We start from the raw sequence: 24,411 nt of genomic DNA on the forward strand, positions 1-24,411 counted from the left end.
CCCTCCACATGACTGCAATGGAATCATACTTTACAAATGAGTTTCATATTATTACACTGGGTCAGCATGCAAAGGTTCATATGGGAAGGATAAAAAAAGGAGATTCAAATAATGCATTTAGAAATTTCTACTGCAAAATAAATGACATTGCACAATCGGGTCTGCATGGGAAAGCCCTCTATAAAAATTCGATTTCTTTTTCTTTTTTAATCTATGGAAATTTCCTTAGGGAGCAGTAGAATGGTGAAACAACTCCATTGCCATATTTCTATGACTCTGCCCTGCTAATTCTGCTTCTCCCAGTTCCTGGGCTTACTCCCTGGGGATCTATAGGCAGGGAAACCTGAGCAGTGTAACACAGCCAGTGTTGTCTTTTCTTATGGCATAGGAGGGTGGAGGGGAGTGAGATAGGGTAATCACTCTACCAGTTTCTTTCACAAAGTAATAATAGTTAACAAGGACGACTGGAGCATTGTTCCTTGTCTGTATGTGGGCCAATTGCTTTACACTCATTATCGTATTTAATCCTCATAGTACCTCTGTGAGGTAGGCACCATTGTTACTCCCAGTTTTAGGAAGCCTAGGTAACTTGTCCATGACATAGCAGGTATCGAGCTGTCATATTGGGTCCACTACCAGCTCCTTGAAACTCCGCTGTGTCCTGAACTGCCACCCTGCCTCTCAGGGCAAAGAGGGTTAATACTTGGCCCTCTGCTTCCATAGGTTTTGCTTCCATGGATTCTGCATCCATGGATCCAGTCACATACGTATCTAAAATATTAAAACACCTTATCTGTACTGAAACATGTATAGACCTTTTCCTTGTCATTATCCCCTAAACAATATAGTACAGCAGCTATTTTCATAGCTTTTACATTGAAGTGGGTAGGGTACGTAACCTAGAGGTGATTTAAAGTATACAGGAGAATGTGCATGGTGTTATGCAAGTGCTGCGCCATTTACATGAGGGACTTGATCATTTGCAGATTTGGGTGTCTGTGTGGGTCCTGAGATCAAGCCCCTTTGGTTGCTGAGAGAGGACTGTACCATACTTCCATCCATGGTCTCCAGAGCACTTGAGATGCCAAATCTTACCCACCCTTAACCTGAGACTGAGGTCTGTATGTATTTCAATCTCATGCTGCAGCTTGTTACCCCATTTGGCCATCTCAGATTGTCACTGTAACATCCAATGATAATGATGATATCTCCCTGCCTCCCGCAGGGTGGTCATGACCACTGAAGTCATATATGAAATGACATTGTGACCCCAACTCTAGGATAAGTGTTACCGCACAATGACTCTGTAAGTTGGGTAGGACAGAAAGAGCTAATTAAAAGACAAGGTGGTAGAAACTGTCAGTAATACCAGAGAAGCAACATGAATCTAGAATTTCTGAATCTTGGTTCAGCCCTTTATACTTTCCATGGTTTAGAGAATGTGCAATTGAAATGCTTTTGAAATACGTATTTTATGAGCTAAAATTCTTGGGTTAAATAAAGGTTCAGCCCATATCACTTCGGCTACTGTGTAAATTTTAACAGACCAAAGTTCATCCCAACAGATTTATAGGAGAAAAAGATGTTAAATAGGCTTAATTGTCACCCAAAATGCACACATGTTGAACAGCATGTACACATGCGTAGACACGTATGTTCGCATAAGTGACATTCATTAGGGTATGTAAACTCCATGAAACATGGGATTGTGTCTATTTGATTAGTTGTCAGGAAAAGTGCCAGACACAAAATAATTGTTTAATAAATAGTCACCAAGTACACAAATAAGTAATATTTAGAAGCACTTTCTGTTCTACAGTACTTTAATATGATGGCAAGTAGGGAGCCCAGCGGCGAGTGTGAGAGTCGGTCAGGAGCCGCTTCCAGGATCCGGAGAAGCTGGGGTCAGGGCGGCTCCTCAAGACTGATCTGTGAAATGGCAGAGAATGGAAAAAATTGTGACCAGAGATGTGTAGCAATGAACAAAGAACAACATAATGGAAATTTCACAGACCCCTCTTCAGTGAATGAAAAGAAGAGGAGGGATCGGGAAGAAAGGCAAAATATTGTCCTTTGGAGACAGCCACTTATTACCTTGCAGTATTTTTCTCTCAAATCCTTGTAATCTTGAAGGAGTGGACCTCAAAATTATGGCATCGTCAAAGCATCGTGGTGTCTTTTTTACTGCTGCTTGCTGTACTTATAGCTACGTATTATGTTGAAGGAGCACATCAACAGTGTGTGCAACGTATAGAGAAACAGTTTCTCTTGTATGCCTACTGGATAGGCTTGGGGATTTTTTGTCTTCTGTTGGGCTTGGAACAGGGCTGCACACCTTTCTGCTTTATCTGGGTCCACATATAGCTTCAGTTACGTTAGCTGCTTATGAATGCAACTCAGTTAATTTCCCTGAGCCACTCTATCCTGATCAAATTATTTGTCCAGATGAAGAGAACATTGAAGGAACCATTTCTTTGTGGAGTATCATCTCAAAAGTTAGGATTGAGGCCTGCATATGGGGTATCGGCACAGCTATCGGAGAGTTGCCTCCATATTTCATGGCTAGGGCAGCTCGCCTTTCAGGTTCTGAACCAGATGATGAAGAGTATCAGGAATTTGAAAAGATGCTGGAACATGCAGAGACTGCACAAGACTTTGCCTCTCGGGCTAAACTCGCAGTTCAAAACCTAGTACAGAAAGTTGGATTTTTTGGAATTTTGGCCTGTGCTTCAATTCCAAATCCTTTATTTGATCTGGCTAGAATAACATGTGGACATTTTCTTGTACCTTTTTGGACCTTCTTTGGTGCAACCCTCATTGGGAAAGCGATAATTAAAATGCATATCCAGAAAATTTTTGTTATAGTAACATTCAGCAAGCACATAGTGGAACAGATGGTGGCTTTCATTGGTGCTGTCCCCGGCATAGGTCCGTCTCTGCAGAAGCCATTCCAGGAATACCTGGAGGCCCAGCGGCAGAAGCTTCACCACAGAAGTGAAATGGGCACACCACAGGGAGAAAACTGGTTGTCCTGGATGTTTGAGAAGTTGGTCGTTGTGATGGTGTGTTACTTCATCCTGTCTATCATTGATTCTATGGCACAAAGTTATGCCAAACGAATTCAGCAATGGTTGAACTCAGAGGAGAAAACTAAATAAGCAGAAAAAAGTTCTTAACTGCAGAAATTAGAATGGGTGGGTTCTGCCTTAAAGTGGGAAGAATCCAAGCCAGAAAGGAAAATTCCCTTTTCCAACCTGTATCAGTTTAAAAACTTAATTCCTGAAAGCAGTTTAGCCCATATTTTGCACTGGCATACTTGTCCTTTGTTTGTTAAGGTAAGATAGCCACCCTCAGTTCAGTCCATGTTGTGTTTTATCTGGGTGGAATGTGATGTTCAGCCACAAACTTAACAGAAACTGGCCTGCTGTTCCTTACCTTCAAAAGGCTCATGTGGGACAATTAGAGAATTCCCACCACATACAAAAAAGTTCCTAAGTCTGTTAAATATGCCAAGCTTTTTAGGCTTGCCACAAATGATTGCTTTGTTTTTCTAAGTCATCAAAATGAATATAAATTGTCTAGATTGGATAACAGTCTTGCATGTCTATCATGGTACAATTTATTTTTATTTATTTATTTATTTTGACAGGCAGAGTGGACAGTGAGAGAGAGAGACAGAGAGAAAGGTCTTCCTTTTTGCCGTTGGTTCACCCTCCAATGGCCGCTGCGGCCGGCGCATCGGCTGATCCGAAGCCAGGAGCCAGGTGCTTCTCCCGGTCTCCCATGCGAGTGCAGGGCCCAAGCACTTGGGCCATCCTCCACTGCCTTCCCGGGCCATAGCAGAGAGCTGGCCTGGAAGAGGGGCAACCGAGATAGAATCCGGTGCCCCGACCGGGACTAGAACCCGGTGTGCCGGCGCCGCAAGGCGGAGGATTAGCCTGTTAAGCCACGGCGCCGGCCTTATCATGGTACAATTTAATATGCCATCTTGCCCAACCCTTCCTCTCCCACCCTCAAAACAAGGCCATTTTATGATGCATTGCACACCCTCTGGGGAAACTGGTCTTTAAATTTTAAGACAGTATAAGGAAAATCTGGTTGGTGTCTCAAGAATGAACTGACACCATTTTTTATTCTGTATATTTAGAATGAAGTCATGAAAACACTTTATAAAGACATCTTTGATCATTCCAAAAAAAAAAAAAATATGATGGCAAGTAAGGTCGCCGCACATCCTGGTTTGCCCACAAAGTCCGTAATTTACGTTTGTTATCCTTGCACATACCTTAGTACTATGCCCTTTCCCTCTCAGATACCTAGTTTGGATGATTATTTATTTGGTCACTCTACTTTTCATGCATGTGCTATTATTGGACATTGAATGATAACTTAAGCCATTCCATTTACCAGCTGTGGATTTTGGGTGAGTTAATGAACTTCTCTAACCTTTGTTATTTCATCTGTAAAATGGTATATCAGTTCCCTCAGTAAGTTGTTAACACACTTAAACAAAAAGCTTGCTATCTTATAGTCCTTGAAAATTTGGATAGCCTTGGATGAGCCCAGATGTCTTGCTTCCTTCTGCAAAGAATAATAGCATTATCCCATGAAAGTTTACTTTGTTCATTTGTTCCATAGCAAGTTATTAGATTGTTTAGATGTTCTGGTCTCCTGCTGTTGGTGTTATGAATAGATTTCTTTCCAAATTATACCTATTTTGGTTTCCAATGTTGCATAAGTAAAAAAAAAATTATCTTTCTGCTTTTGCTAAGTTAGTTTGCAATGGAAAAGAAAAGCAATGCACACCCTTTGCGTAATCCCAGTTCCTGCCTTGGCAACTGAAAGGTGAGCAGTCAAGCAGTGTAGATGGAGGGCGAAGAGCTGCTCAGCTCACTGGGCTCAGGGTCAGGTGCAGCCCTCCCCACGGGAGCAGGTTCTCCCCTGAATGCTCCTGCTGACTTCCTGGAAAGGCTGAGCTGCCGGATCTCCTGAGCATTCTCAGGGTCCATACAACACAAATACTTTTTCCTTTAGATGTTTTCCAAAATTCCCTTGTGTATTTTTGTACAAACAGGATTTCTTTAGGAACATACAAAGGAAAGAATTGTAAAACGAAATGCCACCTAAAATAATTATTGCTTCTAAAGCATTGGCATCTAGTGCTCTTCGTCACCAGTGGTCTAGGCAGAGTCACAAACTGGATGACTGTATTTTCTCTGACAAGACACTAGAATGGTGGAGAGAAGGGATAGCGAGAACTGGCAGTCCCTCCTTTTCTATGGGATTGAAGCTTCTGCTCTGCAGGGTTGGGAAGCATACGTTGTTAGTGTCAACCACGCCTGGGCTGCAGGTTAGGAGAACAGCATCGTTCTTCCTCCTTCTCTTGGGCAGTGTCTGGAAGGAGATGGAAGATTCTGACTCCAGCCTGAGAAGCTTGTGTTTTTTAAGGGAGATCGGAAAAACACAGCTCCAGCCCCAATCTCTGCAGCCTGGTGCTCAGGCTGATCCACTATGTGACATGTGATTGATTATTATTTGTTAATTGACTCTTTCCTTGTTGTCCATCCATCCTCAGTAGAGGCTTAGTGTCGCAAGCCTGTGTCTTTTTGTCTGTTTACAACATGCAGAGATGGAACTAATGATACATACGTTCCCAATGACATTTCTCTGTTTTCACACATATCATCTACTTTAATCCTCTTAAGAGACTTTATTTGACTCTGTTTTATGTTATACTGACATTCATTCATTGTGCACTCACATTCTTTTTTTAAAGCCTTTATTTATTTGAAAGACAGAGAGAGAGAGAGATTCACTCCCAAATAGCCATAATGGCAGTGGCTGGGCCAAGCCAATGCCAGAAGCCAGGAGTCTCTGGGTCTCCTCTGTGTGTGTGTGTGTGTGTGTGTTGAGGGCATCCTCCACTGCTTTTCCAGGCGCATTAGCAGGGTACTGGATGGGAAGTTAAGTAGGTAGAACTCGAACCAGCACCCATATGGGATGCCAGCACTGTAGATGGTGGTTCAACCCATTGAGCCACAACACTGGCCCCGGCATTCTTTTTTTTAAAAAAAAATTATTTATTTGAAAGGGTTACAAAGAGAGAGAGGAGAGGCAGAGAGAGAGAAGTCTTCCATCCGCTGGTTCACTCCCCAGTTGGCCACAACAGCCGGAGCTGCACCTTTCTGAAGCCAGGAGCCATGTGTCCTTGAGATGCACTCATCCTGACACTCATCAAACCCTCTTTGGTCTCTGCAATGGAATGGAGAGGCACACGGATATGCGAGTCCACCAAATTGGTAATCAGAAACCAGAGGAGAGGCAAAGGGAATGATAGGATGTGATTCCAGGTAGTTTACAGAATAGTGTAATTTACCAAATAAGGTACTTTCCTACTTTAGCCTGGACCACCAGCGCACAAATATCTCCCCTACTATGTAAATAACTGGTGACTACAGTGACAGCAGCCACTTAATTGAAAAATGGAATTAGGTAGTAATTACTGGCAATTGTGGGTTCCTTTCGTATACTTTGATCTATTTATTTTAAGCAAGTGGTAAATTTGTTTAGTAGGCAAGCTCTTGAAGGAACACAAACCAAACAGAAAATAAGGCTCCCACACAAGGTGGTGAGGTGGGTGGGGTAGATACCCTGGAAAGCCTTGTGCAACTTAATGATAGCAATGCATAAATAACTGAACCAGAAGTGGCACGAATCATTTACCCATGTGTTGAAAGAATGACAAATCCTAGGATTTAACATATAGCCGAGGGCAACAGAATGAAAATTGCTTTCAGCTGTTAGCTGGCAGGGAACGTTTGGAATCTAGGTTACAGTACACCAGAGTCCTTATCACCACGGGCCCAGCAAAGTGCTCCTTCTCTGGGCTGAACTGTGCAAACAGCCTGTTCAGAAATAGTTACCGGAACTTAATTGCTGCCTGGACTCTGTAATTCCCCCTATGTAATGCCTGTATCCCCAGAATGATCTCCTGCAGTCAAAACCTTTCCTGGTCAAATCCATTTATCACATGGTGTTTTTAAAATGGGGGTGAGAGGGCAGAACATGACAAGTGGGGTGCCTAGAGCTATGAAGCAATGAAACTCAATTAAGTGAAAGCTGTTTGGGATCATAGAAGGGCTCCGGAGTCTGCTTCAAACCAGAAACCTGCAGTCCTAACTGATTCAGAACAAGTTCACAGGCGGTTCTGGATCGTGCCTCCCATGAAATGTGAGTCTGGGAGTTTTCAACTAAGAAGACGCTGGGTGTAGCTCCCAGCGTCTTAACAGCAAGGATCTTGTTTCCCACCTGGGTATGTTGGACATTCTCCCTGTGACTGCGGATTACTTTTCTTCACTTGAGGAGGCACACATTTCACGCCCAGAGATGATACACGTAGAAATCCTTTGAAAACTGTCCAGTGGCATTGTTAGTATTCCCTGGGGGGGCAGAGTTGCAGTGTGGGTGCATTACACTAATTGTAATTTCTGGGCTGTCTGGAGGGTGCCACATGTGTGGTTTTGTCTTCTTTACCCTGGGATGATGGAGCCCACTGCAGAATTCATGTGACACAAACCTAGCATTGTTCTTCCCTGGAATGCCAGGGAATCCGAGCATGCTGATGGCCAAAAGTAAACATTGTTGGAAGCAGAGAGAGACTGTTACCTCTGTCCCCCTGGCCTATCCCACTTCTAGCTTCAAAAGGAAAGGGTAATCTAAGATGATCTCCTTTAGCAGGAAGCAGCCAAGGCAGTCAAGTACAGAATTGGTTTCAGTTTTTGGAAAGCCAGTTAGTGACAGAACAATCTAAACCATGAATAACCCTAAATGACAAGTGAGAATTACCACTTACAGAAAAGTTCAGTGTTTATTTGCTAGTTCTTTACTGTCATTCCTAAAACTATAAGTTCAGCTCCTTTTTTACCTTAGAAAGGAAAAAATTGATTTTCTTTTTATAATTTTCTTTAAGATTTATTTATTTTACTTGAAAGTCAGAGTTACACAGAGAATGAGAGGCACAGAGAGAGAGGTCCCCCAGCCGCTGGTTCACTCCCCAATTGGATACAACAGCTGGAACTGTGACGATCTGAAGCCAGGAGCCAGGAGCTTCTTCCAGGTCTCCCACATGGGTGGGGCCCAAGGGCTTGGGCCATCTTCTACTACTTTCCCAGGCCATAGCAGAGAGCTGGATCGGAAGTTGAGCAGCCGGGATTTGAACCGGTACCCATATAGGATGCCAGCACTGCAGGCTGCGGCTTTACCCGCTATGCCACAGCGCCGGCCCCCTAAAAATTTATTTATTTGTTTGAAAAAGAGACTGGAACAGAGAGACCAAGAGAGAGAGAGAGAGAGAGAGAGAGAGAGAGAGAGAAACAGATCTTCCTTGCATTGATTCATTCCCCCAAATGCCTGCAACATGTGGGGCTGGACCAGGCAGAAGGTAGGAGCCAGGAACTCAATCCAGGTCTTCCACATGGGTAGCAGAGATCCATCTTCTTGAGTCATCACGTCTGCCTCTCAGGATGTACTTTAGCAACAGGCCATAATTAAAAGTGCAGCTAGGAATTAAACCCAGAGAGTATGATATGGGATGCAGGCATCCCGAATGGTAATCTTAACTTCTCTTGATTTGCTTTTTACAAGATCCATCTGCAAAAGAATTCGACACTTGTACTTTCCATAGACGCTGACTAGCCAGTCTCTTGAATGTCAACCTCCTTTGCAGCATTTTTGCAGAAAATACAAGGGCACTTCAGAAGTTTTGGTTGCAAAAATAGATGGAAGCCTTGCATATGTGCATGTGCATAACATTGAAGACTCTACACAGGGAGGTTTTTTTGTTTTTTGTTTTTTTGTTTGTTTGTTTTTTGTTTTTTTTGACAGGCAGAGTGGACAGTGAGAGAGAGAGACAGAGAGAAAGGTCTTCCTTTGCTGTTGGTTCACCCTCCAGTGGCCGCCACGGCCGGTGAGCTGCGGCCGGCGCCTTGTGCTGATCCGAAGGCAGGAGCCAGGTGCTTCCTGGTCTCCCATGGGGTACAGGGCCCAAGCACTTGGGCCATCCTCCACTGCATACCTGGGCCACAGCAGAGAGCTGGCCTGGAAGAGGGGCAACCGGGACAGAATCCGGTGCCTCGACCGGGACTAGAATCTGGTGTGCTGGCGCCGCAAGGCGGAGGATTAGCCTATTGAGCCGCGGCGCCAGCCAGAAGTTTTGAACAATAAAAGTTACCAGCTGTCTAGAGGCTAGGGCCCATGATTGTCACTTGGTTGGAATGAATGCTAGAAAGATATTGGAGGGCTATAGAAATGCCATAAGTTAGAGAAGTTCTTTAGACAATGTGCTTTGTGGGTTTGCCCCGGTGGCTCAACTCCCAAGCAGCCAGGAGAACTTTATGCATGACTGACCCACCCACGACTCTGGGGGAAGCAGAAGCCTGGAGAGACCCTGGCCCTGTTTGCTGCCCCATGAGATCTCTGTGAGCCCAGGATTCAGTTTCAGGATCATCTCCCCTGTTCCTGCTCAGAGTGCGGCTCCTCCAGAACACCTTTCAAGATGTGTGGGCCAAAAGAATTGTCTGTCAGCTGAAGTGATAATTTTCTGTGTTTTTCAATTTGTGACTTTCCTTGACATCGAGACTGATAGAATCTTTTTATGTTAAATCAAATACTGAGGGCAGAATCTCTGGCCAGTTCTGCCTTTGTTCCCACTGGATGTGTCCTTTTGTGTGACAGTGTTGGATTCAGTGTCTTCCATGAAGCAACATGGCCCAGAAGGGTTGATGATGATGGTGTGTGTATGTGTGTGTGTGCTTACTGCATGGGCTGCATACATCTGTACACACACGTATGCACACACGAACATACACAGCCACTTTCAAGTCTATCAGGAGTAGTCACAAGCTTGCTATTTAAAAACTAAATACAAAATTTCTGGTTATAGACGTTGGAAGAATCTGCTTAGCAAAAATACTTTTCCGACTCATTGGATATAGACTCATTTGTCGGGCCCATAATACTGAGAATCGATCTTATCTTGTGGATGGCCATGGAGTGTAAACAATGAATCTGAGATTAAAAATAGGATTTCATGCTGGCACTAATGAGGCTTGGGCATGAATCAACTTCTGTTCCCAGTCTTGGCCTGGTGATCAGATCAGGATTCGCTGCTTCCAATGGAGAGGAGGTGCCAGGTGGGTAGTTCACCTACAAATTCCATTAGCCTGCTGAAGTGAATGTCACCAACTAACAATGCTGCCCTGTATTTTTCCCTTTGGACAGTGGCCAGCTGAGGGGCCCCAACAAGGCCAGGGAAGCACTCCCTGACCCCTGCGCAGCTGAGACCTCACTTACTTGCTTAAGAGATCAGAAGCCCTGTCCTGTTATTGATGGAGTCTCAGTTACTGGGTTGTGTTTTCTTTTCAGTGGGTGAGATTTGAAGTCAGGAGACTAAAACAAATGGTGGAGAGAAGTAGGATAGGAGGATTTGTCTTGCCCCAGTCTCCACTGTAGCCTTAGCAGTGTCTGACACTTGGGTTTGCTGTTTGGACTTGGGATCTAAGCCAGCAGCAACCAAGGTGGACCTTGTCCTGCCTTTGCACACTCTGCAAGATGGGCTTGGTGGGGGAATGGGGACAAGCAAGCTGGGGAACCAACTCTTCTGCTGACCAATGCGGCCTTGTGCTCATCTCTGGCCGATTGCCCCCTTGCAGGAATTGGCATGGGGTGGGTGACAGAGGGCCCAATTCTGCTAATTTTTCAAGTTCAATCAGAATTTATATATGGGGCTCTCAATTTCTCAATCAAGCTCAATAACTGAAAACAGTAGATAGAAAAACAATGTAGGCTTGCAGGCTGAGGTGGCTTTTGCATGCTCCGGAAATGTTTTGCCTCACTGTATTTAAGGGCGCTGAGCCTATTGTATGGATCACTTATATACTCAGGATCAACTTGAATTTGTTATAGTCAAGTTCACACTGATAAAATTGAGCAGAAAGTGACTATGTTAGAAATAAATTATAATAATAATGATGATGATAGATAACACTTAATAAAGATGAGAAGACTGTTGCGATATCTAAAACAATTCATTCTTATTTTCTCCCTTGATTAAGGACATGGGTAACAAAGAAGATAAGCTGGAATAGCACTCAGGATTTCACTGAATTAAGTTATGCAACTTTTTCACCATCTATGAAACGTAGAGTCTATGGATAAATCAGTTGCCATCCTGGAAATTACTGATACCCTAATGAAAGTGTTCTCTCATTAAAGACAGGCACTTTCCTTTAAAAATATATCTTTGAATAAAATAAATTAATTTAACATTTCTAAAGAAAATAAAGAGCAAATAACATAACTATCCTTGTTTTTTTTCACTGAACATTATTTGAAGTAAACCCATAAAAGAATTCATATAATAAACGTGCATGCTCTGGTAGATTCTCACGGCAGGTGTACATGAAATTTGCTCCACCATTTCCTTATTCTTTGATTTTTTGCTATGAGCATATTAATTTTTTTTTCAGTTTTTTGAAAAGGTTTCTGGGGCCTACACTGTGGCTTAACTGATAAAGCTGCTGTCTGCAGTGCCTGCATCCCATATGGGTGCTAGTTCAAGACCCAGTGGCTCCACTTCTGATCCAGCTCTCTGCTGTGGCCTGGGAAAGCAGTAGAAGATGGCCCACATCTTGGACCCCTGCACCCACATGGGAGACCCGGAAGAAGCTCCTGGATCCTGGCTTCAGATTGGCTCAGCTTCAGCTGTTGCAGCCATTTGGGGAGTGAACCAACAAATGGAAGACCTCTCTCTCTCTGCCTCCGCCTCTCTGTAATTCTGCTTTTCAAATAAACAAGTGAATAGTTTTTAAAACGTTCCTTCTTTCTTCCTTCCCTCCTTCCCTCCCGCCTTTCCTCCTTCCCTCCTTTCCTTCTTTCCTTCCTTCCTCTTCCTTTCTGTCTTCCATTCTTCCTTCCTTTCTTTTTCTTTCTTTCAAAGGTAGACCTGTGGGGTTGAGGGAGGGGATAGTTCTTCCATCCTCTGGTTCACTTTCAAGTGGCTGACACAGACAGATCTAGTCCAAGGCAAAGCCAGGAGCCAGGAACTCAATCCTGGTCTCTCACATGAATGAGCAGACATGCTGCTGCTTTCCTAGGCACATTAGCAGGAAATTGGTAAAAAACATAGTAGCTGATGCTTGAACTAGCATTCTCAAGGGGGATGCTGGCATCCTAAGTTGCAGCAATATCAGCCTTGCTATGAGCATTTTTTTTTTAATTTGACAGAGTTAGACAGTGAGAGAGAGAGACAGAGAGAAAGGTCTTCCTTCCGTTGGTTCACCCCCCAAATGGCCACTATGGCTGGAGCTACGCTGATCTGAAGCCAGGAGCCAGGTACTTCTTCCTAGTTTCCCATGCAGGTGCAGGGGCCCAAGCACTTGGGCCATCCCCCACTGCCTTCCCGGGCCACAGCAGAGAGCTTTACTGGAAGAGGAGCAACAGGGACTAGAACCGGTGCCCATATGCGATGCCGGTGCTGCAGGCCGTAGATTAACCAAGTGAGCCATGGAGCCAACCCTGCTATGAGTGTTTTTAATAAGTTACTTGCTTTCTCCTTTGCACTTCCAAATATTGTGATGTTCTGCTTCTTATTTTCAAACAGCTTCTGTGTTGCACATTTGATATCAACACCCATAGAGTTTTGTCTCAAAGACCCAGTTCAGCCTCTGTGTACCAGCCCATCAGTGGGTGTTTTGAATTGTACCACGTGGTGATTGTGCCACCATGGGGACTGCTTTAATAGCAGTGGCTTTTCTGTCATATGTTTATCAATGTTTATGCAGTGAGGTCAATAGTTCATTTTGCTTTGCCATTCTTACTTTATAGCAGTGAATAGGAAAGAGAAAGATGACAGTAAAGTAGTTTGGTTCATTATGTTGAAATATACACAACCAAGTGTACCATTTTCATTGTTCTAAAGTCTACAACTTAGAGTACTTACTAAGTACTTTGCCAGTGCTTCACAGTCATCTCCACCATCTCTCTCCAGGACGCCCATCTTCCCAAACTGACCTTGTGTGTCCATCAAACACCAACTCCCATTGCCTCATACCTCCAACCCCTGGCAACCTCCCTACTTTCCATCCTGTGAATTGGTAGATCGTGTCTAGGGTACCATACAGTAATTGTTCTCTTGTGTTTGATAAAAGAAGAGGTTTTAAGGAACAGCACCATAGCTCTTGAAACTGTAATGAAATTGAGACAAAGATGTAAAGGGCCAGCAGTGATAAAGTATAAACCTTCAGTGTAATCAGATATAAACCAGTTGACTGCACATTCCACTGAGAAACAAAGAAAAATCCACAAAATTAAAGATGAAAGAGAACAGAACTAGGAATGGGAGAGTTGTGATAAAAGATGAGATCTTGGCGGTTAAGTTTCTGCTGTTGGCGCCTCCAGTTACAACAAGCTCACCCATGGTGTTTGCTCTGTGTGTTTCCTCCTTCAGTGTGGGGTGTAATCCCTGAAGGAGACCCACAAGATCAAAGGACGGATGAGTACCCTTTTTTTCCATTGTCCTTTTGGCTAGCCCATTCCCCAGTGCTGTTGGAAGCCAGCTGGGTACTGTACAGTGTAATTCTGACATTAACTACCTGGATAAGTGTGGACACCACAAGTGGAGTGCTCAGTGTCCCCAGCTTAGATGCCAGTCTCAAAACCTGGGCCTCCCAATCCCCCAACCAACCAGTTCTATACGTCTTCCTTAGGTTCCATCACTTGCTGTATGAGCTCACGGTGCTCAGGGAGACACAGAAGTTAACTGGCTTGTGGTAAAGGATACAGAAAAACAGCCCAGTGAAGAGACACATAGGCCAAGGAATGAAGGAAGGGCACAAGGCATCCATGCCCACTATGGGTGCAACATCCTCTCAGCACCTCCAGGCATTCTCCATTCAAGGAGCTCTTTTTACTTCATCATTTGGTGTTTTTTGGACATTTCATAGGTTCTAGGTGACTGGTTAAATCATTGGCCATGGGTGATTGACCTCATCCTCGGCCCCTCTTCCCTGCTCAGGGTTTGGAGAGTGGGGATGAAAGTCCCAATTCTCTATTCATGCTTTTGTCTTCCTAATAACCAGCCTCCATCCTGAAGCTACACAGGGCCCCCAACCACCAATCATCCTATTGGCATACCAAAGAAAAATCATCATTTCATGGATTCCAAGGGCCTTGGAAACTCTTCTGTGAGGTCCTAAGACCAAATATTATAACAAAGAGCATTCCTATCACCCTTATGGCTCAGGAGGTTATAAAGGTTTTAGGAGCTTTGTGCCACAATCTACAAAACACTATGGGAGACAGTAGGAGTGTAAAAGTGGGTAAACATATTCTAGTGTGTATGAGACGATCTGATGGGTCGCTGAACTTTCTACTTGTAGATTTTTAAAAATTAGTTATTTAATTGAGAGGTAGAGAGAGAGGAGAGATTCAGAGACAGAGACAGAGACAGAGATACAGAAAACTCCCATCTGCCGATTCACTCCCAAGTGACCTCAGTGGCAGAGCTGAAGCTGGGAGTTGGAAACTCAATACAGGTTTCCAATGTGGGTTAAAGGGACCTGACCACTTGAGCCATTACTGCTGCCTCCAAGGGTCTGCATGAGTAGAAAGCTGGAGTCAGGATCTAGAGCCAAGAATTGGACCAGGTACTCCAATGTGGGACGTGAGTGCTTGACTACTCTGCTAAACACCACTTCTTAGAGTTTTGAAGATGAACAGGCTGCTTTTCCATGTGACGGTTAAAATCTGGCATTTGGAATGAGTCAGGTGCTTTGTAGATGATCTTTTTTCAAGTTTAGGCAATTCCTCCCTAGTTTGCTGAGATTTCTTTTTTTTTTTTTTTTTTTTTTTTGGTATCATGAATGGAAGTTGAATTTTATCAAATGCTTTTTCTGCACCAATTGATATAATCTTGTGATTTTTCTTCTTTGCCCTGTTGATATGATGGATCACATTGCTAAATATTGAGCCAACCTTGCATCTCTGGAATACACCTTACTTGGTCTTGTTTATTTTTTGTGTTGCTATCCTGCTAAAGAATTGCTTTCTCTTTTGTACATCTGGTATCAGAAGAATACTAGCTTCATAGAATGACTTGAGAAGTGTTGTCTCCTTTTGTATTTTTTCAGAAGAGGCAGTGTAGAATTGGTATTATTTTGTAGAATTCACTAGTGAAAACCTGTGATCCTGGAGGTTTCTTTGTAGGGGAGTTTTAAAATTACAGTTTCATTTGTTTTGTTAGATACAAGCCAATTCAAATTATTTCATCCATAGTGAGTGAGTTGTGGTGATTTTGCATTATTTGAAGAATTGGTCTATTTCAACTAAGACTGCAGATGTGTGTGCGTGTGTGTGTGTGTATGTGGAGCTGTGTATAGTATACCATCATGAATCCTTCGGGGTTTGTAGTGTCACCCCAATTCAGTTCCAATGTTGAAGATTTGTCTTCTCTGCATTTGTCAGCTGGGAGGAGGGTTGGGCTGCCTTGCTGCTGCAGGATAGTGGGAGTCCATGTTCTCCTTGTAGTCTTCCTTGCACCATATGGAGGGAATACTCATTATCAGCCATAGGAGAAGAAAATCCCACCACCATCCTTTTCCTCATCTAACACCAGCCCAATAGGGGGATTGGGGTACTCCAGACACCCAAGCAGGGGTGCAATCTAAATGCCTCATTCGGACTTCGGGGTTCATAGTTTCACTGTGGTATTGTCTGGAGCAGAGCAGTTGTTGTCTGAGACTGTTTTGTCTTACCAGGAAGATTCTTTCCTAGTCATTTGCAAGATAAAGCAGGCCACTGTTGGGACATTTGTTGTCTGTGCCCCTTTGCATTTCTGGGCTGCTGCTTCATCAGCTCCCAGTCTGAGATATTAGAGGCCACAGGATGCCTAGAAAACTCACTGCACATAAGTCACCAGCCTGCCTTTTTTTCTGCACCTGAGTCATCTGTGTTTGTTTCGCATTGATCTCTTGGCTTTTTTAGCTGTACTGGGTAGGATGGAAGTGGATGTCTGTTCTTTTTTTAATTTTTATTTTCTTTTTTAAAACTACACAGACTTTCAAAAGGTGAATTCAGGCACATCTCACTTCTATCTTCATATTCTTTACTTTTGTCACTGATCTTAATCTGTCACTTCTTAGTACATGAGATAGTTACAGCATAGGATTACCTCTTGTTTTTGTAGATTTTTTAAAATCTTCAACTTTCCGACCTTCATGGAATTTTCCAGCTGGTAAAATACAAGAAAAACTTGTATGAGCATGTTGTTTATTTCTCTTTATCTGATCCAATAATAATGGTTATAGTATGCTTTCTTTCCCTATTGTTGTATCACTTTTAACTTTTATGACACTCTTGTGCCCCTACCCACCAACATTTAGATTTTCTATTTCTTCCTTCTGTGATAAAACATAACAGGGTGCTTTGGCAGTGATGCAGGGTAAGTCACAACCTTTAAGAAGTGACATTTCTTATGTCATATAGAGCATTTGTTATGCTCTATAGAAACTGCCAATTCTTCTAGCTAGATCTAGCAATCAATGTATTAAGCTCCATGGTATTTTTCAAAGAGATTCTGATTGGCATTTGTCATCTTGTATTTCTCCCCTGAAAATGTCTGTCTTCTAATTGTTCTTTACCTCTTCTCCCAGTTTTCTGAGCCTCAAACTATGGATCTAGCCTTGATCATCTATCTCACACCTATCAGTCCTGCCAGGGACACAATATGTCCCTCATCTGAGGCCTCTTCTTGTGGTCAACAGCACTTCAGGGAAAGCCACCATCACTCTCAGCCGGACTACAGAATAAAGACTTCTCTCTGCCTGTTTGCATTCTTCAACAGCATCCAGATGCCCCTTCAAAGTGTGAATGTGGCCATGATACTCCTCTGCTCAGAAGCCTCCCGTGGCTCCTCATGGCTCTCAGAACATCCCCAGAGTCTCCCATTGCTGTGGGCTCTGTGTGCACTCGTAACTTCCTCCCCCTCTATCTCTATTTCCTACTAGGTTCTCCTTCATTCCATGAGTTCCAGCCAGAGTAGCTTCTTTGCTCACTGTGCTCCTAACTCAGGACTGTCATGGGAAGTGACTGACAGAGCCCAACATCCGAGGTGCTAAAATACATTCACCAGAGCAGATAGTGTGAGCAGAGCTGGAGTTCTGCAAGGAAGTAACAGACAAGCAAGACAGGCAGGGGCTGACTCCTGGGACAACCTGCACTATAACCTGAGGGGAGTACCTGTAGCAGTAGTCCCTTCTAAGTAGGGGGACTGTGGCCTTAGCTTGCAAGGGAATAGCTGGCAGGACAGCCAGAGGCTGTCCATTGCGATACAGACTACAATGCAAGAAGCATACTTGTGCTGCAATGTTTTCTCTTAGGGTGAGTTTTTTATCATCCAACAAGTTGTCCCAAAGAGGTGATTTGCACCTCTGGGAGAAGCTGGGACTCTTATAGCACCTTTAGGTCAGGAACTCCACCAAATGTCCTGGGGCCACCCTCCACATTCTTCACCCCTACCCCCACCAGAGATGACAATGAAAAATCTTTGACACTTGAACAAAGGTCTCATCTTCTGTAACTGCTTCATGATGGGCAGGGGTGACACATTGACCCCACCTAAGATCTTCAGTTTGCCAGGGGCTTGGGGTGCCCTGAGGTCCTAGCTACACAGATCCAACAGGTGGTAGAGCCTCAGGAGAAAAGGATGATTCATTTTTTAAATGTCTGTCCACATTACCCAGAGGATGTAGGTGGTCTCCTCTGGAAGACTCTGATGTTGAAGGAGTTGCTGCATCCTGGAGGAGATAAACTGAATGAGTTTGTTCGAAAGAGGAGGCCCCAGGAGTTAGGGCAAAGAGGAGAAATATTAGCTGAATCACTAAGGGAAAGAGGGAACACAGAATTTACATTTTTTGAATTCTAAATTACTTGTTCTTAGGTATAACATTTCTTGACCAGAAATTTTAGGCACAATGTACATCCAGAACTATTAACGGGGTATACACAGTATTATATTTTAATGAGGGCAGAAGCTTTCCCTTGGGCATCTGCAGGGACATCCCATTTTTGAGAACTGTGTTCCATAATAGGAAAACTCCTATGTTTATTTAACAAGGGTGGTTTTCTGGGAAGAACTGGGCACACACAGTAAACTGATTCCATTGTGGTGGGATCCCCCACTGCTGCAGTGCATCACAAGTGGTTGTTCTTACACACATCAGCCAGCCCGACTGACAAGGTTCTAGAATTCAGGGTGAGAATGAACATGCTCTCTAGAAGTTTAAGTGCAAAGTCACTGTCAAGTAATCATGCATAAGAACCTTTCCTTTGAAACCTCTTGGCTTCCTCTGATTTGATTTAGGGTTGACACCAGTGACTCTCTGTCTTGAAATTTATTCTCTCCTTGTGATCAAGGTCTTTTTCTGAACACACTGCACATCAGCCATCCTGTAGCTGGGTTCTGTTTGTCCCTCATTGCCAGGATAGATTTGACCTGATTGTTGATCCAGTTCACGAGGAGTCAGTTTCAGAAACTCTGGCAGCCACATTTGAGCAGCAAAGAGGTATTAGAAGGAGTAGTTTGTAGGCTGATATTTCAAAAAGAGCCCAGAGGTGAGCTCCCATTATTTCCCAACTCCATGAGTGGGCCTCAGATCCTCTTGGGTGTGAGAGGTAACAAAAAATCAAGTTCTTAGGAGACAAGAGGGTCACATACTCTGTTTTTTGTTTTTTGTTTTTTTCTTGGCAGTGTAATTATTTATCTGAGTTCTTAAGAATCTGTCCTACTCATAGCAGGATGCAACTGAACATATTGGCATATCTAAAAGCTATACAATGCATACCTGGCTTTAAGCATTCCTGGCCTTGCAGTGAGCAAATAAAGTTGTCATTTCTTGGTGGGCCCTGAAACGTCAAAACTTCAGGCAGTATAGTTAAAACCAGAAGATCACAGTCTGCCTTGGATTGGTTTTTTAACTTCGAGAATTTTCCAAACCTGAGATTATTATATGGTAGATCAACATTCATTATTATACTCAGTGAAGAGTGTCAACCAACAAACTGAAGTACATCTGTCCATTGTTTTTAGGCTTGCTAACTTTGATCTTGTTGGTTTTGTTACACATTTTCGTTTTTTAGCTTTGTGATATGGAAGTACAATTCCCCAAGATAATGCTGGCCTGGCACTCTGAGATAATGATGGATATTTTACGACTCAGTCTTCCAAGCACTCAGAACTTTAACAAAAACAGCAGAGAACACGAGATTACCTTAAAGATTGTGACAGGGAAATCGAGCTGGAGAACAGTATTGTAGCGTCTTTCAAGGGGCGAGGCCTCCTGTTCTGAGAGTTTACATTGGGGCATGATAAAGGAAAATGAGATGCTTCTTTTTCTTAGATCTGAGATTAAAACCGATGCCAATTCAGGTGATTGTCCCATTCTTTGCCACAGCCCAACCAAGAGGCCTGGGGAGCAGTTACCTATTTCAATGAGCATCGTCTGCTCACTGAGCGAGAACTACCAGTACTTCTTTGGTTTAAAGAAGGCTTAATTCTTCTTATTCTGGGTAGCAGATCCAGGTCTAGAAGAAAGGGGCAAAGAATTCTACTCACCCTTGAAATGCCAAGTCTCTAGCCCAGGATGGTTCTGGATGGGGCGGCTAGCCATACAAGGAAGGGAAGCAGAAGCCTTTCAACCTTTGTGGAGGACAGAGGGAGCCCAGCAAGACAGAATGGAGGGGATCCTCTCCACGAAAGGCAAAGGATGCTAAATTTCCAAGAACTAAGGCTAATCCTCCGCCTTGCGGCACCGGCACACCGGGTTCTAGTCCCGGTCGGGGCACCAATCCTGTCCCGGTTGCTCCTCTTCCAGGCCAGCTCTCTGCTGTGGAGGATGGCCCAAGTCCTTGGGCCCTGCACCCCATGGGAGACCAGGAGAAGCACCTGGCTCCTGCCATCGGAACAGCGCGGTGCGCCGGCCGCAGCGCGCCTACCGCGGCGGCCATTGGAGGGTGAACCAATGGCAAAAGGAAGACCTTTCTCTCTGTCTCTCTCTCACTGTCCACTCTGCCTGTCAAAAAAAAATATATATCTCCAAGAACTAGACCTTCTGATTCCACCTGGGAGTCACCCCCGCCAGGAATCATCAGTTGCTGTCACACAGGTGTAAGCCATTCTCCCAGGACCAGAAATAGAACACAGGAAAGTGGAGTCCTCAACCCCTTAGGGCAACAGGTACTAAGCATTTCAGAACAGGAGTCTTTTAAATTGCCACTGCACTAGCAAGCTGTTCTTTGCAGACCAGAGACAGGTAAGGAAGGCTAAGACTGATCAGGCAGCCAAAGGTGTGTGTGGCTCACAGATGAGCTGCCACTACCTATGGTGCCTTATGTTGTAAGGTGGCCCCCTGTGACCACAGAGGAAGTCTCCATATGGGTCACCACAATGTCACAGGAAGCAACCTATTGAGGCCAATCTCACAGATGGCAGAAAAATTCACCAGAGCAGATAGAGTGAGCACAGCTAGATTCGTTGAGCACACTGCAGGAAAGCACTGCGCGAGCAGCAGAGTTAGGGACTGACTACTGCTACAACAAGGACTGTAATCTGAGAAGTATGTTTGTAAGGCTAGTCCCTTCTTAGTTAGGGTGACTGTTGCCATATGCTTGCAAGGGAGCAGCGAGCAGGACAGCCAGAGGCTATCCATTGCAATATGGACTACAATCCAAGAAGCATTACTTGGAACTGCAATATTGGCTCAGGGAGAGTCTTCTGTCATCCAACAGGTTATCCTAGGTAGGTGATTTGCATCTCTGGGCAGAGCTGGGGAGCTTATAGCACCTGAGTTTAGGGACTCCACCAAATGCCCCAGGGCTCCCATCCACAAGGACCTCCACTCTTGATCTCTTCTTTCCTCTTCAGGAGAGTTCTTCACCATGTATCACTCTTTCATCCAGGGTTTGTTCCAATTTCACCCATCAAAGAGGCTTTCCCTGACCACATGGATGCAAAATATCAATCACGGGATTCTCCCACCCTTCTCTGCTTTTCACTGAGGACTCACCACCACTTGCCACTGTGCATTTATTGGTTGATTTAATTGTTGTTTCCCACCACCAAACTGCAGGCCTCCAGTGCAGAGGCTTTGTTTAATTGATAGCTGTATCCCTAGTGCCTGATGTAGTTCCCAGCACATTGCAGGCTCCCAATGAATGAACACTGCTTGAAAAAAATGATTGATGATGTCGGCCATTTTTACTGCCTTCGGTTTCCCCATATCCTATGTAAGACCACAATAAATATTCTTGGTGTGTGACGCTTTTCTTGAGTTTTCTCATCCTATAAGCATGCCATCTGCCAAGAATGCCATTTCTCATTTTGTTCTATGTTGGTGTCCGCTTTCATTGCTAAGTAGTTGCATTCTGACATTAACCCCTGTGTGCTAAGTGACTCTTTACACACTGTTCTTTATGGGGTTATGTACAGATTCTTCTGCAGTTCAGGCTGTTCTTAAAGTGTTTAGTCACATGTATTCAGACAACTTACATATTTTTTAACTTTATTTATTTATTTATTTATTTTCATTTTATTTGAAAGAGAGAGAAGGAGAGATACCTTCCACTCACTGATTCATTCCCCAGATGCCCACAAAAGCCTATGCTGGGCCAATCCAAAGTCAGAAGTCAGGAGCCAGGGACTCCCACAGAGGTCACAGGGGCCCATGTACTTGAACCATCCTCTGCTGCCTTGCAGGAAGCTGGATTGGAAGCTGAATCAGACTCAGACCAGCACTCCAGTATGGGATGTGGGCATCGCAAACAGCATCTTGACCACTGTGCTAAACGCCCACCCAACTTGCTCATTATTTTCAGTGATGGCTCACCACATCCATCTGATTCGACACTTTCATCAGACTACCTATTGCTTACTGCGGTCCCATTTTGTAAAATTTATATTTGGCTGCTATGTGAATTGAGACACATAGAATCAAAATGTCTAGGTTTCAATGAATTTATTTCTTTCAATACCTAAAACAAGTTTAATACATTTCAGAAATATTACTCCTTTTTTTTTCTCTTAACCAGAAAGGTGTGACTTACTTTGGACCATTCTTGAGTTTATATTCAGTGTTTTCCAGGGTGTGCTTTAACATAACCAGTCCTAGAACTTAGTGCTGGGTCTTTGCAGCTTGGTGCACTCTTGGTGTCCATGGGTACCTGTTACATACTAATTTTTTTTTTATTTGACAAGTAGAGTTACAGACAGTGAGAGAGAGAGAGACAGAGAGAAAGGTCTTTCTTCTGTTGGTTCACCCCCAAAATGGCCACTGCAGCTGGCGCTGTGCCGATCCGAAACCATGAGCCAGGTGCTTCTTCCTGGTCTCCCACACGGGTGCAGAGGTCCAAGCACCTGGGCCATCCTCCACTGTCTTCCCAGGCCACAGCAGAGAGCTGGACTGGAAGAGGAGCAACTGGGACTAGAACCCGCCGCCCACATGGGATGCTGGTTCCGCAGGTGGAGGATTAACCAAGTGAGCCACGGCGCCGGCCCCACCTGGTCCATACATTAAACAGATTTTGCAAATATCTGTTGATCCAAAAGATGCCATCATTTTTTTCTTTAAGTTTGTGGAAAGCAGTTTTTTGGTGCAAAATGTTTTGAAATTTAAGCTTGCTATATTTATAACACAACTTTTCTATTAATATTTTTGAAGATCCCTTAAGTAGATCATTTGTTCTACTGTGTGTATTTGTCTTTGCCTAGAGAATGTGCCTTCTCTCCTGAGGGCTTTGTCTCTACTCCCCTCTTCCCATTTCCCCCTTCCCTTTTGTGTATCCTAGTGGGAACTGAATGGTTGGTATTGGATTATTGCTGTTGTTTTACAATCTCATACTGGATGTATTTGTTGGTGCTGTTCTCTGATTCAGATTTTTACAATGTTGCTCCTTTGTGGATTCTGCTATCTAGAAGCTTCCTGTGTTGTTTATCACTTTGCTGTCTTCCCACAGTTTGACAAATAGGTTATGTTAGCTATAATGAGAAAATGTAGTGAATTAATTGTACTGCACTTGGTTATACATAGATGTTTAGTTTTTCATCTTAATTTAAGCACTTCTATACAGAGAGAAATTAAAATAGGTTCTAGTTTAACAGAGGAATGTCTTCACTCTCTTATATAATTCCTCCAATTCTGTTCCCTTTCCTAGTAAGTACATTTTGATGGCAATTAGAATAAAATAATAAATTTATTTTTAAGCATGCATTCTCACAAAACTTTATACACTATTAATAAAAATTTAATAACATGGGTATAATGCTCCAAACACCATTAGCAGAAGTTTACAGAAAATATGAGGGCATAGGGCTGGTGTTGTGATGTAGTAGGTAAAATGGCATCCCATTTGGATGCTGGTTTGTATCCCAGCTGTTCCACTTCCAATCCAGCTTCCTGCTAATGGCCTGGGAAAAAGCAGCAGAAGATGGCCCAAATATTTGGGACCCTGCTACCCACATGGGAGGCCCAGATCAAGCTCCTGGTTCCTGGCTTTGGCCTGGCTGAGTCCTGGCCATTGTGGCCATCTGGGAATGGAACATATCTCTGTCGTCAGCAAGTGGATGGAAGATATTCTCTTTCTCTCTCTCCTTCTCCTTCTTTCTCCCCCTTCCTCTGTAACTCTGACTTTTAAATAAATAAATAAATAACTCTTTAAATTCTGGAAATATGAGAGCACATTATAAAGCTTGTAGAAAAATGGGATTAAATGATAGGTTTATTTTGGTGCATAAGGGCAATTTGATGGTAAGAATGGAATGTGCTTCCTTGACAATCATTGAGACTATATGGCTGAGGCTGGCGTCATATAGGCAGATCCATATTTTGTCTATGCAATTTCCATGAGCTTTCTGAAGTACCATTGCACAAAGAATAGACCAAACTAGGTACAGGCACACTGCAACCTATAGCCTGGCTTTGGATGACCCGTGATGTAAGACTGGCTTTACATTTTCAAATGGTTAAAACCAAATCAGTAGGATATTTCGTGACATATAAAATTTCAAGACATTCTAGTTTCTCTGTCCATGAGTTCCACTGGAACACAGCCACAGTAGTTCTTTTCATTGTTGTCTATGGCTGGTTTTGTACAGAAGGTGTAATCTGAAACTGACTTGTGACCCAACCTTCTGGATAAGACCCTGTGTGTCTTTGAACCTCAGCTTCCACTTAAATTTTTTAAAATATGAAAATGACTGCCTTTCTTCTCCTTGGTGTTTTTAGGAGGATAAAATGAATCGGTAAATCTGAAAATGTTTTGGCAATCACTAAGTTGCTAAAAATATAAAATAGCATTGTCTGACTG

The 24,411-nt window shown here is 43.5% G+C and overlaps 2 protein-coding genes across 2 annotated transcripts in view; both read left to right on the forward strand.

Annotated features, from left to right (window-relative positions):
* SLC9A2 (solute carrier family 9 member A2) overlaps window positions 1-24,411 on the forward strand; it is a 100,834-nt gene that overhangs the window by 11,353 nt on the left and 65,070 nt on the right. The gene's annotated exons all lie outside the window — the stretch shown is intronic.
* LOC133772265 (vacuole membrane protein 1-like) lies at window positions 1,861-3,468 on the forward strand. The gene is given in 3 exon segments (XM_062208796.1): window positions 1,861-2,114; window positions 2,117-2,298; window positions 2,301-3,468. Coding segments are annotated over 3 exon segments (1,218 nt in total). The 5' UTR covers window positions 1,861-1,936; the 3' UTR covers window positions 3,159-3,468.

The sequence above is a fragment of the Lepus europaeus genome, chromosome 13 (genome assembly GCF_033115175.1).
Source record: "Lepus europaeus isolate LE1 chromosome 13, mLepTim1.pri, whole genome shotgun sequence".
Taxonomy (NCBI): Eukaryota; Metazoa; Chordata; class Mammalia; order Lagomorpha; family Leporidae; genus Lepus; species Lepus europaeus.